Consider the following 12300-nt stretch of genomic DNA (forward strand, 5'->3'; position numbering starts at 1 on the left):
GTTATATTCCGATACTAATATGAGTATATAACCGATCCTGATTCCTTATTTTCCACTAGTGCCTTTAATATTCGTGCAAATACAAATCAGACGGTCCGGATAATATGTTGTGATATTTGAAACATATATATATATATATATAGAGAGAGAGAGAGAGAGAGATGGGCTATGGTGCATTGCAATGCATAGGCCCCTTGTGCATTGGACCATAAATCATCGATTGAACTCCAAATGACCGATCCAAGCCGTTCATCTTATTCTCCATATTAATATGTGCTTGGAGACCAAATTTTACATTTTTTGGAATTTTTTTACTATTTTTTTAGATTTATTGAAAATCTGGGTGAACAGTAAAAATTTCTGGACCATCAGATCAGCGATTTTCAAAGTGGCTTAATATGCATAAGCACCCTTGTGCATTGGACCATAAATCATCGATTCAAAGTCCAAATAACCGATCCAAACCATTCATCTTGTTCTCCATAGTAATATGTGCTTGGAGACAAAATTTTAACATTTTTTGGAATTTTTTTACTATTTATTAAGCCACTTTGAAAATCGCTGATCTGATGGTCCAGAAATTTTTACTGTTTTTACTGTTCACCCAGATTTTCAATAAATCTAAAAAAATAGTAAAAAAATTCCAAAAAATGTAAAATTTGGTCTCCAAGCACATATTAATATGGAGAATAAGATGAACGGCTTAGATCGGTCATTTGGACTTTGAATCGATGATTTATGGTCCAATGCACAAGGGGCATATGCATTGCAATGCACCATAGCCCATCTCTCTCTCTCTCTCTCTCTCTCTCTCTCTCTCTCTCTCTCTCTGTATATATATATATAGGAGGGATCGGTTGACACCCTTTTTTGGTGACATCGGAACACCGTGCATTTTCAAAGTCCAAGCAGTCGATCCAAACTGTTCAACTTTATGGATATGTTAAAATGTGCTTGTAGATCAAATTTTACATTTTTCTGAATTTTTTTACTATTTATTAAGATGGGTACAAAAATTCAACGGTCTGGATATAGCGATTTTGTTAAGTACTTAATAAATAGTAAAAAAATTCAGAAAAATGTAAAATTTGATCTGCAAGCACATTTTAACATATCCATCAAGTTGAATGGTTTGGATCGAATGTTTGGACTGAAAACTTTGGAAATGCACAATGTTATTCGATGTCACCAAAAAAGGGTGTCATCCGATCCCTCCTCATATATATATATATATATATGAGGTTGACTTGGGTGAGCCATGGCTCACCAAGCGTTTGTACTCCACGTCGTATTTTTATTTTGAAAGTCCAAACGATCGATCCGAACTATTAGATGTGATCTCCATATTGAAATGTGCTTGGAGACCAAATTTTATATTTTTTGAAATTTGTTTACTATTTATTAAGCATTTTTGAAAATTGTTGTTTTGCTGTAAACAGTAAAATTTTCTGGACCATCGGATCGGCAATTTTAAAAAATGCTTAATAAATAGTAAAAAATTTCCAAAAAATGTAAAATTTGGTCTCCAAGCACATTTCAATATGGAGAATAAGATGAACGGTTCGGATCTGTTGTTTGAATTTTCAAAATGGCTAAAATGAGCCATGGCTCACCAACGCGCTATGAGCTATAGCTCATTTTAGCCCATCTCTCTCTCTCTCTCTCTCTCTATATATATATATAGAGGTTGGCTAAGATCAAAGTGGTAGTTCCTGAGCTTTGGTGCTACCAATTCGTTTTTCAATTTTCAAAGTTCAAAATGTCGATCCGAACCGTTCAAGTTGTTCTCCATATTAAATTGTGCTTGGAGACCAAATTTTACATTTTTCTGAATTTTTTTACTATTTATTAAGCCACTTTGAAAACAACTGATCCAACGGTGGCTTTTGATTTTACTGTTTTGTTAAGCCACCGTTGGATCAGCAATTTTCAAAGTGGATTAATAAATAGTAAAAAAATTCAGAAAAATGTAAAATGTGGTCTCCAAGCACAATTTAATATGGAGAACAACTTGAACGGTTCGGATCGATATTTTGAACTTTGAAAATTGAAAAACGAATTGGTAGCACCAAAGCTCAGGAACTACCACTTTGATCTTAGCCAACCTCTATATATATATATATCTATAGATATATAGATATATATATATAGATATATAGATATATATATATATATATCTATAGATATATATATATCTATATATATCTATAGATATATCTATATATCTATAGATATATCTATATATCTATAGATATATGAGGAGGGTTAAAATGCACCCTCTTTTTGTGCTCCTAACGTGCACCCTCCCCTTATATCTTCATTTTCAAAGTTCAAATAGTCGATTCGAACCTTCCAACGTGTTCTTCATATTAAAATGTGCTTGGAGACCAAATTTTATATTTTTTGAAAATTTTTTACTATTTTTTCAGAATTTTTGAAAATAATCACTTTGCTGAATTTTTTATTATTGTTTAGTTTGATAAAAAATTCTGAAAAATAGTAAACAAAATTTCAAAAAATGTAAAATTTGGTCTCCAAGCACATTTTAATATGAAGAACATGTTAGAGGGTTCGAATCGACTATTTGAACTTTGAAAATGAAGATATGAGGGGAGGGTGCACGTTAGGAGCACAAAAGGGAGGGTGCATTTTAACCCTCCTCTAGATATATATATATATATATATATATATATATATCTATAGATATATATATATGAGGTGGGCTACGGTGAGTTGCGAAGTAAAACGCATTTCTACTTCACGCCGTATTTTTATTTTGAAAGTCCAAACGACCGATCTGAACCGTTAGATGTTTAATCCATATTGAAATGTGCTTGGAGACCAAATTTTACATTTTTTTGAATTTTTTTACTATTTATTAAGCATTTTTGAAAATTGTTGTTTTGCTGTGAACAGTAAAAAACAGTAAAACTTTCTGGACCATCAGATCAGCGACTTTCAAAATTGCTTAATAAATAGTAAAAAAATTCCAAAAAATGTAAAATTTGTTCTCCAAGCACATTTCAATATGAAGAACAAGATAAACTGTTCGGATCGACGTTTTGAACTTTAAAATAGCAAAATATGAGCGTGAAGTAAAATAGTTACTTTACTTCGCAACTCACCGTAGCCTAGCTCTATATATATATAGGCAAATGCTTCTGTGCATACAAGTACCTATTTGTAAAATGAACATATTTTTATTTTCAAAGTTCAAACAGTCGATCCGAACCGTTCAACTTGTTCTCCATATTAATATGTGCTTGGAGACCAAATTTTATATTTTTCTGAATTTTTTTACTATTTATTAAGATGGGTACAAAATTCAATGGTCTGAATTTGATATTTTTTGTACTCATCTTAATAAATAGTAAAAAATTTCAGAAAAATGTAAAATTTGGTCTCCAAGCACATATTAATATGGAGAACAAGATGAACGGTTCGGATCGACTGTTTGAACTTTGAAAATAAAAATATGTTCATTTTACAAATAGGTCCTTGTATGCACAGAAGCATCACTCATATATATATATATATATATATATATATCTATTAACACAATTGTGTAACAGAGAAGTCGGCAAAGGGTTGTTTATACATTCTGAAGTTTTGTCATCATTCTCTTAATTTGTTTGATAATAACATGCATTAATTGATTAAGGTTTGATTTGCCATAATAGTCTTTGTTAATAGTAAAACAGTATGTTGGTGCATAGTACTCCCTACAATTACAACAAAAATAAGAAAGAAGTTCATTAACAATGTCAAAATCTACTGTCATTTCATATCATTAGCTAATTAGAAGCTTTCCTTTCCTATCTCTCTCCATCTTTTTGTACTTGAAAAGAACAAAATAAGAGTATCTACGTGTACCATACTTAACTTGTACTGTCTTTTTATATGACTACTTTATTTTTCCTTCAGTGTGCCTTAAATTTCAATCCATTGCAAACCAAGGACCATAGGAGAGAGAGAGAGAGAGAGAGAGAGAAGGATTGCTTGAATCCTACTTGATTGTTTTGTTTCTCTCTCACACTCTCCATCTCTGTTTCTTTCATTCTTGTTATGCCCCTCTAACTTGTATATTAAGCATATAATAGGTTTTGTTTACCATATTTGTATATATAAGCCCATAAACATCAGCCTCACTAAACCCTCCATCACACTTCTCTCTCTCTCTCTGACACACAAACATACATTGGTCTCTCTCTAGCTAAGTAGCTAAAAACCAATCAAAGATATGGGGAGACATGTATGTTGTACAGAGAAGAAGCTAAGGAAAGGGTTGTGGTCGCCTGAAGAAGACGAGAAGTTATACAATCATATCATCCGATTTGGGGTCGGATGCTGGAGCTCCGTACCGAAACTCGCCGGTAAATTAGTTAAACAGAGATTGCTTCAACTTGAACTCTTTGAATGCAATAGGATAATTCACATTTTTCAAGCTTGTCCTTAATTTTTTTGGGGGTTGGTGGGGGAGGGGGGCACTGTAGAAATCATTACTCATTAGTCACTAATGCCAAATCTCAATCTTTTATATATATATTGCTAGCACACCAAAAGCCTAGCTTTTGAGAAAATGGTTAAATACTTTTGCATTAGAATATACATATCTCATTTTACTTTTTTTTTTTTTTTTTATAATTTAGGATTGCAAAGATGTGGAAAGAGTTGTAGGCTAAGGTGGATAAATTATTTGAGGCCAGACCTCAAAAGAGGAAGCTTCTCTCAGCAGGAGGAAGACTTGATCATTACTCTACACAGCATTTTGGGAAATAGGTAATTATTTTCAATGTACATCCCTTACTTTTTTTTTAATTGCAGATGTGCTAATTTTATAATTACTTAAAAATTCAATGAGCACTGTTTAAGTATTTATTTCCATTGTGTGAAGTTTAATTGAAGATTTATTTAATTGTTATTTACAAAGCCTCAGTTTCTTAATTTCTTTTTCTACATTTAATTTTACTGGTACCTTTGTTGCTGCGTCTTTTTAATAAACAAATATTTTCAGGTGGTCTCAGATTGCTTCTCAATTGCCAGGGAGAACAGACAATGAAATAAAAAACTTCTGGAACTCCACCTTGAAGAAAAAACTCAGACAACGCGGCGTCGACCCGGCAACCCACAAGCCGATAACAAATGCAGTGCAATCGGACACAAAAAAATCTGGATCCGATAATTCTTCTGTCAATGAAACACCTGTTGAAGAGAAGCTGATAGTGAAACAGGTTTTCAACCCTTTTCCTGAAACTGAGTTTCAAGCAGCATCGGATTCGAACTACATTACGCCATATCCAAACGAAATGCTCCCTTTTCTGGGTTTTGAAGACTATACAAGTGTGTTGGATGTATCAGACAGTTATGGGTACGGAGATAGCTCGAGCAACAGCAACAGCAGTAATTGGACTTGCGGCAATATTGGACCGGAAGTGACTGATGTGCTCGAAACGGACCATGTGTTGAACTGGACTTCCACAGAAGTGCAATTGCATGCAAGTGGAGATGAGCAATTTGAGCAAAAGCTTGTATTCCCCTGCCAAGAAAATGCAATGAGGACTTTGTGTAGAGATGCCTTTGGTACATCTAGAGAGGCACTGGCTAATGATCTTAACATGGATTACTTTTAAAAATTATAATTTCCTAGGGGTGCATTTGAAAGAATATGGAGTATTAGATAGGGTCAACTTATATACATACTTTTGTATTTGCTTATGCTAAATTTTAATCTGGTAATTGCTCAAAAGATGGGAATAGACTGTTTAATATGTTCCCTTTTGTTTACTTTGGATGCATGGGGTATTATTATACATATTTAGTTTCTTACCAATAAATTTTAGAATGCTACATTAATTAGTAAATTATTCAGTGATTTGGTTTTGTTCGTTGTAAAAAAAATGTAAGGGTGCTATTTTTCTTATACATCTGTTATCAAATTTAAGCATGTTTGTTGTTGTATCTGAAGATGAAATGCGAAAATGAAGTCTAAAAATTAAAATGCAATGCAATCAATTTGAACAGAACGCTATTTTCCTCGCCATAATTGCGTCATTTTTGTCCCCTTTATTGATAGAAACCCAGAAGCAGCCACAAATCAATTTCTTTGTCATTTGATTTGAATTTCCCTTCTTTTTAAAATAGCGTTCTGTTCAAATTGGGCTCACCACAAGTAAAGCCTACATAAATTTGCCTTTTGGGCTTTTTTTGTTTCTATTTTTTCATTGGGTGATAGAAATGACAAAAAAAATCATTATTCTGAACAAAATCCTAAATTTTAACCAAATTTCGAAATAGAAAGGGCTGAACATTTTTAACGCTTCATAATTTCACCAGATTTACATACATCATAAATATTACAAAAGGTACTATTTTAGTGTGGGGAATGATTTACAAAATTTTGAATATCAAAAGCCTGTGATAGCACAAGGGAGACATATAAACATTTCAGAAACAACTAATATATATTATGTTTTGGGTGCAACTACACACAAGTCCATTTTTCATAAACTAAGAGTAATATGGACTAAACTTGTATCCTTGACCTGGCCTGGGGTCATACCTGATTCGTCTACTCGCAACGGGTACAGGCGAGAAACTACTCCTGAAATCAAAATTACCTACACTGATTATAACAGGCTCCTCTTTTCTTTGTATCTGGTAAATAATTAAAGGGTAATATTATGGCGCAAGCTATTGGAAAGAAGGGAACAGATGCCAATTCCATGTATTTTAATGTGGAGAAAGAAGTTACCTGGGGCTGTGAGTGTTATGGTGGCGCTCTTCATTGGGTGGGACCCGTAATGAGTAATCACTCTGACAAGGAGAAGAGGTGCTAGTGGACCAGCTCCCTCGTTTCTGCCCATTTGCAAAATAACAAAACATAGTGCCAGGTTATGTGGTACCACAAATGGGGAGTCATTTGACTTTGTGGGCCCCTTGCAAAACATAAGATGGTATCTTAGAAACAGGTTAATTTTGCAGAGGGGGCGCAGTTGTGTCATACCAGGACTGGTACGGGCTAACTAGTAGTATGATATGTGCAGATTGAACTTTTGTACTTTTAAGGGATTGATGGAAATGGGTGTAATAGTATTACGACTTTGATGAAAGATAAAAATGACAAATAAGTTGTACTAAAAAAATGTGACAATAAGTTGAAAGAGAGAGAAGTAAGACCTCGGCAATCAAAGAAGCTAAGAAGGATTTCTTGTCATACTTGTCAGCTCCTGAAAACAAGAACTACAAGCACCAAAAAAGCAAAGAAATGAAAAAGAACGATAATAACAATAATCACTACTAGCCAAAATACTTTGTAGTACCTGAAGGATTTTAGGCTAGGCAGCTAGGAATGTGATATTCAATTTAGTGTCTTTTCTTTCTCTCTCTTCTTCTCTAATTTTATGTTTTACTTTGTTTCCCCTCTCTAACCACATATCTCCTTGCAACTCTTTTTTTATTATTAATAAAATTCTAAGTAGGTGAAGCCTACTTTCCGAAATAGACAAAAAAACAATAATCACAGTAAATTCTCGTAATATAATAAGGTTGATGGATACCTGATCAAGGACAGAGATGGCACATGCCTCAGGCAGCTCCTTGAGACCATTCAAGCAATTAAGGTCAATCTAGAGAACAGAGGTTGAAAGAGCTTCAGCAGTTAAAAGTGCACTTCCAGAACAGTAAAAGGTAGAAAATCAACGGTAGCAGGAAATAGAAGAGAAAACCAAATCAAAAATATTATTAATTGTTACATCATGCTCAGTGGCTATTCTGAGACGGAGTACTGTGAGGAGCCGTTCTTTAACCAGCGGAGACAGAGAAGCAATAGCTGTTTCCTATATGTACCATCAATATAACATGAAATAAAACAGTAGCAATTTTACAAAAATTAACTTCAGATAGTTAATTCCAAGGAAAACATGCGATCAGTTTTTTCTAGATGTATTTTGACAGGAATTATCTAATTCCTCTGTTTAAGAATTCTAGTGTTATACAGAACAGGGTGGAATAAGGTTGTTTGCACTGACTACCAACTCTGTTCATTATTTCATTTCAATGTACAAAGTTAAAATTTACTGCATTGAAAGCAAATATTTTTTTTTTACCATGCTATCAAGTCTTTGAACTTTAGAAACAGGGGCCTCTAGAGAGTAGTCACGTCTTTTATTAGACACGTCCAGTGGTTTAATTCGAGCTTTGATAACGCCATCACGGGGACACACAGGACCTTTTGCTGGGGTCTTTGCAACTGCAACCTATTTCAACCATGCAGATTGCATATACAAATCAAAGATTAAGATATACATGGTAAATTACCATATGGTCTGAAAATTATAAGTTTGATGAATTTGTACAAAATGTACCTTTATCTTAAAAGGTGGACCTCTATCTGGAGCTCCTACAGTTCTCCCATTCATTTCCTCTATTGCTCTCTCTAAATCCTTTAGATAAAGAGAAAAAAAAGGGTTTTTTTGTGATATTTCAAAACCCCAGAAGGAACAACAACAAATACCCTTATAAAGTTAAACCACATATAATGAAAGTACACTAACAAGGCAATTTGTCAAACACCTCACATACACCAAGAGCACAACTTAAATTTACTGAATGTTTTCGAACCCATCAAGATAAAAGCCATAATCAGTACCCTGTTACCATACACGGCAGTAAGTTGAGCAACTAGAGACAAAAGTAGCCTTACAAACAAACAGCCACCAAACCATAAGAGCAAAGGGAATAACAACAAAATTAAACAACAGGATAAATAAATATAAAAAGCACACAACTAAAGTAGATATTCCAAGACTGAGTACTATGAACTGACAAAGTTTGCTCTCTCAAGATGTTTTTTTGTAAATTTTTCTTTCTAGATCTAAGCTATCTCCCTGATTCAACAAGCAATTCAAAGCAAGTACAGGCAAAAGAAATCAAGTGGTGGGGTATTAAGATTTTGATCATAAATGATGCAGCATCGCTACCAAACATCGGTTTGAATGGAGATAGATAAGGTTAGAACTAACTGTGCGGGTTGCAAAATGAACATATCCGGCTACTGCAAAGCTCTTTCTTGATATTGTGATCTTCTCCACCTATAATACAAAACATTAACTAAGAAATGGATTCTTACATTCTTTGATTGATAAATATGTTAAAAGAAATGATGTAGCCATGATAAATTATTTACATTTCCAATTGGGCCAAAAAGCTTTTGCAAGTACTCTTCATGGGCCGCAGGTGGTAAGTTCCCCACAAAAGCTACCTTTGTCTGAACAAAATCAATTGCAATTATTTGCATCTCAATTGAAGAACAATATTTCTTTCATCGTTTTTTAAGTTCTCTTGTCAAAGGTACATTGGAAAAAAAGAAGTAAAAAGGTATTATAACTGAAATGTAAGTTGGTAACTAGTATGTCAAAAAAAAGAGGGGGCAGCAGGAAAGAAATGGACAGTAACACAATGCCTCTTGTGCCCCAATATAATAGCTGTGTAGAAAAAATATCATGAAAAAGCTGAGGTACCTTTGCCATCTCTGCTAGGTCGAAGTCAGCTTGGGGTAGAGCCCACTCAATCAAAGGGCGCAATACACCACCAAGCATAAAGTCAGGATTGGATCCAACATGATGTGCATGAGCTGCCGCCTATGATTTAAGACTAAATATATTTATTTTTCCTTATTGCCTTGTAAGAAAAGAGTGAGAGAGGGGCCAGCAGGTGTCCTTTGAACAGTAAGGAGAAGGTATGGATAACATTTTCTAATGGCAATTCTAGGTTTTTCAGGCCATGCATAATACTTTTCCTTTTTGCAGACACAAACATAAAGTGGCCTTATTCCAATTTTCTTCTTACAGGAATAGGACTTATTTCTAATCAGTGTCACTTGAACAATGTATTTCGGTGATCAAAATTTGGAAGCATGTTAAAAATGTATATTATAAATAAGATACCTCATGAGATGAAAAGTGCACAAATGCAAAGCCTCGATTGGAACACCTTTTGAGGCCAAACAGAAATTCAGGAACTGGAGCCATGGCTAGCTCTACTGATACTACACCTCTAAATGTCTTTATAAATCCACACGGTTTAATCAAATTAATGCAAGTGAGAGATTAGTCTGAGAAAGGAAATAAAATGAATGCAAATGAAAAACACGTGTAAGAATATACCTGACGGATTAACTGATCAACTTGTTCAGAACTCCACTCTGGCAAGGGTTTAATACAACACATGTCAAGTTGTTAACATAAAACAAAGAAATATAAAATTGACCTATTCAGTTTAGATGAACACTCCATCCATTCAATTAAACTTCAATATTTTCCTCAAATTAGGCAATTTAGATTGAATTCTCCTCTATTTACCTTTCAATGTGTGTTGTTACTGTTGTACAATGAATATACAAAGAAAAAACAAAAGATCCTTTTGTCAAACCCAAACTACTATTGAGCCAGCAAATAGTTATTACCTTTTTTAAGGTTTCCAAAAAAGAGGTCATTTTGGTCCAATGAAAGATCAAGTCCAATTTTTTTTCCTCTCATCTGAAATATTAGAAAACATGACAGTCTCTAGTGCAAAGAGAGTGTTATGCTCACTTTCTACTACAAAGGAACAAACACACATATGCAAATAACGGAAAAAATAACAAAATAATTTACCTAATGCAGAAAAAATATTTGTAGGGAAGCAAGGAGTACTTACTACTTAGTGTTTTGGAAACTATATTGAACAAATAGTGTGCTGTCTTCTTCATTAAGGTTTTAATTGTTGGATGTACTGATTCTAAAAGAAATGAAACTTAAAAAAAATAAAAAATAAGAATTGGTTACCTCAACTTTGTTCTTTTGCCTTTTAACATCTAATGCTGACTCCCTTTTAGAATAGCGCACGAAACATAATCCCTTCAACCACACCGAATAAACAAATAAACAAAACAAATTACTAAGTAGTATTTGAAATAAAAGTAAGGACTACCTAATATTTGCTGGAGAATTCAATTAATTTGCTTTTCCAATTAATCCTTCATACTTTCCATTAATATGTACAGGCACATTTTTCAGAGAAAATTTAGTGTAACAATAATATTTTAATTTTTAATAAGCTAATTTTCAATAATAATCTGAGTGATGCAGAGAACATAAAAAATATATAAAACAAATTGTATCCTTTGATATTTGGAAAATTAATTAATGTATCTCCATCCAAATTATATTACCAACTCATTGATGAGTAATGAGTGACAATTGAAAAAGGAAAACCAAAAGAAAAAAAAGTAAAACCTTAGCCATGCTGCTTTGGTCCTTGATCAGTTCAATCTCAACAATCTCTCCATATGGAGAAAAAATCTGAATCATTTCAAGTTGACACAACACAATGCTGTTTAGTTTAAAAGTAAAATGAAGAATAAAATATGATTTTAGACCATATATTAATTCCAGATAATATATTAAACTGACCTTTCTTATCATGCTCTCTGTGATTTTTCTATCATTCTCTGTTCAATACAACATGCATGATCGAGCACAGTAAAATTCACATCTTAGATTTTAAATAAAGCAACTCAAATTTTGAACAATGTAGCACAAAAAAAAGAATTACCAAGAGTGATTGATTTCTCCTCTGAGTTCTCCTGATGAAGTTGCGAGCAAGTCGACTTCACAGGGGACTTGGCCTTCGCAGCTTGCATGTAACTCGATTTCACCGACTCCAGGTCAGACTTAAGCTTCTCTAACTCGTTTTTTAAAACTCCGCATCTGAGCTTCACGGGCTCCAGTTGCATGTAACTCGTTTTCAGCGAGTCGAGCTGAGAACTGAGGTTGGTGTTCTCTTGCACTAGAATTCCACATTTTGATTCTAGGGATGAATTATCTTGCTTGAGCATCGCATTGCTCGACTCCAGCTGATCGCGACTGGCCTTGAGAAGAGAGTTTTCTTGCTGGAGTTGCGCGTAACTGGACTTGAGCTTCGCAAGCTGAGACTGAAGTGCATCGTGTCTGTCAGAGAGGAAGGATGCGACGTGGTCGAAGTCTGATTGGGTGGTGGACCAGCTGAGGCAGGAGATGAGCTTGTAAACGGGAACAGTAGCCAAGTCTTTTGGGAGACGAAAGGTGTAGTCTTCCTCGTTGTAAGCCATGGATGCCAGATTCCTCCTCTCTTCATCTCTCTCTCTCTCTCTCTGTATCTATAGCCGAGGAAATGCTGAATTCGTATCCTCTGAAATATCTCATATTTTGCGTGATTTTTTTCAAAATCTTAACCGTTCAAATACGTTCTGCACGAATCTCAAAGCGTAAATAATACTGGGCC

The 12300-nt window shown here is 34.1% G+C and overlaps 2 protein-coding genes across 2 annotated transcripts; one reads left to right on the top strand and one right to left on the bottom strand.

Moving 5' to 3' along the window:
• Positions 1-3927: 3927 nt before the first annotated feature.
• Positions 3928-5941, top strand: LOC144563502 (myb-related protein Hv33-like). Its single transcript, XM_078312990.1, has 3 exons — positions 3928-4373; positions 4650-4779; positions 5015-5941. Exons 1-3 carry the CDS (start codon positions 4241-4243, stop codon positions 5628-5630), a joined length of 879 nt encoding a protein of 292 aa, XP_078169116.1. The 5' UTR covers positions 3928-4240; the 3' UTR covers positions 5631-5941.
• Positions 5942-6303: 362 nt separating this feature from the next.
• Positions 6304-12127, bottom strand: LOC144563643 (uncharacterized). Its single transcript, XM_078313123.1, has 17 exons — positions 11593-12127; positions 11451-11488; positions 11274-11339; positions 10824-10895; positions 10463-10535; positions 10164-10201; positions 9945-10061; positions 9519-9638; positions 9185-9265; positions 9021-9089; positions 8364-8441; positions 8106-8255; positions 7752-7835; positions 7557-7625; positions 7177-7239; positions 6752-6855; positions 6304-6601 (listed from the first exon to the last, which is right to left on the bottom strand). Exons 1-17 carry the CDS (start codon positions 12125-12127, stop codon positions 6508-6510), a joined length of 1851 nt encoding a protein of 616 aa, XP_078169249.1. The 3' UTR covers positions 6304-6507.
• Between the last annotated feature and the right edge of the window lie 173 nt (positions 12128-12300).

The sequence above is a fragment of the Carex rostrata genome, chromosome 12 (assembly GCF_964058835.1).
Source record: "Carex rostrata chromosome 12, lpCarRost1.2, whole genome shotgun sequence".
Taxonomy (NCBI): domain Eukaryota; kingdom Viridiplantae; phylum Streptophyta; class Magnoliopsida; order Poales; family Cyperaceae; genus Carex; species Carex rostrata.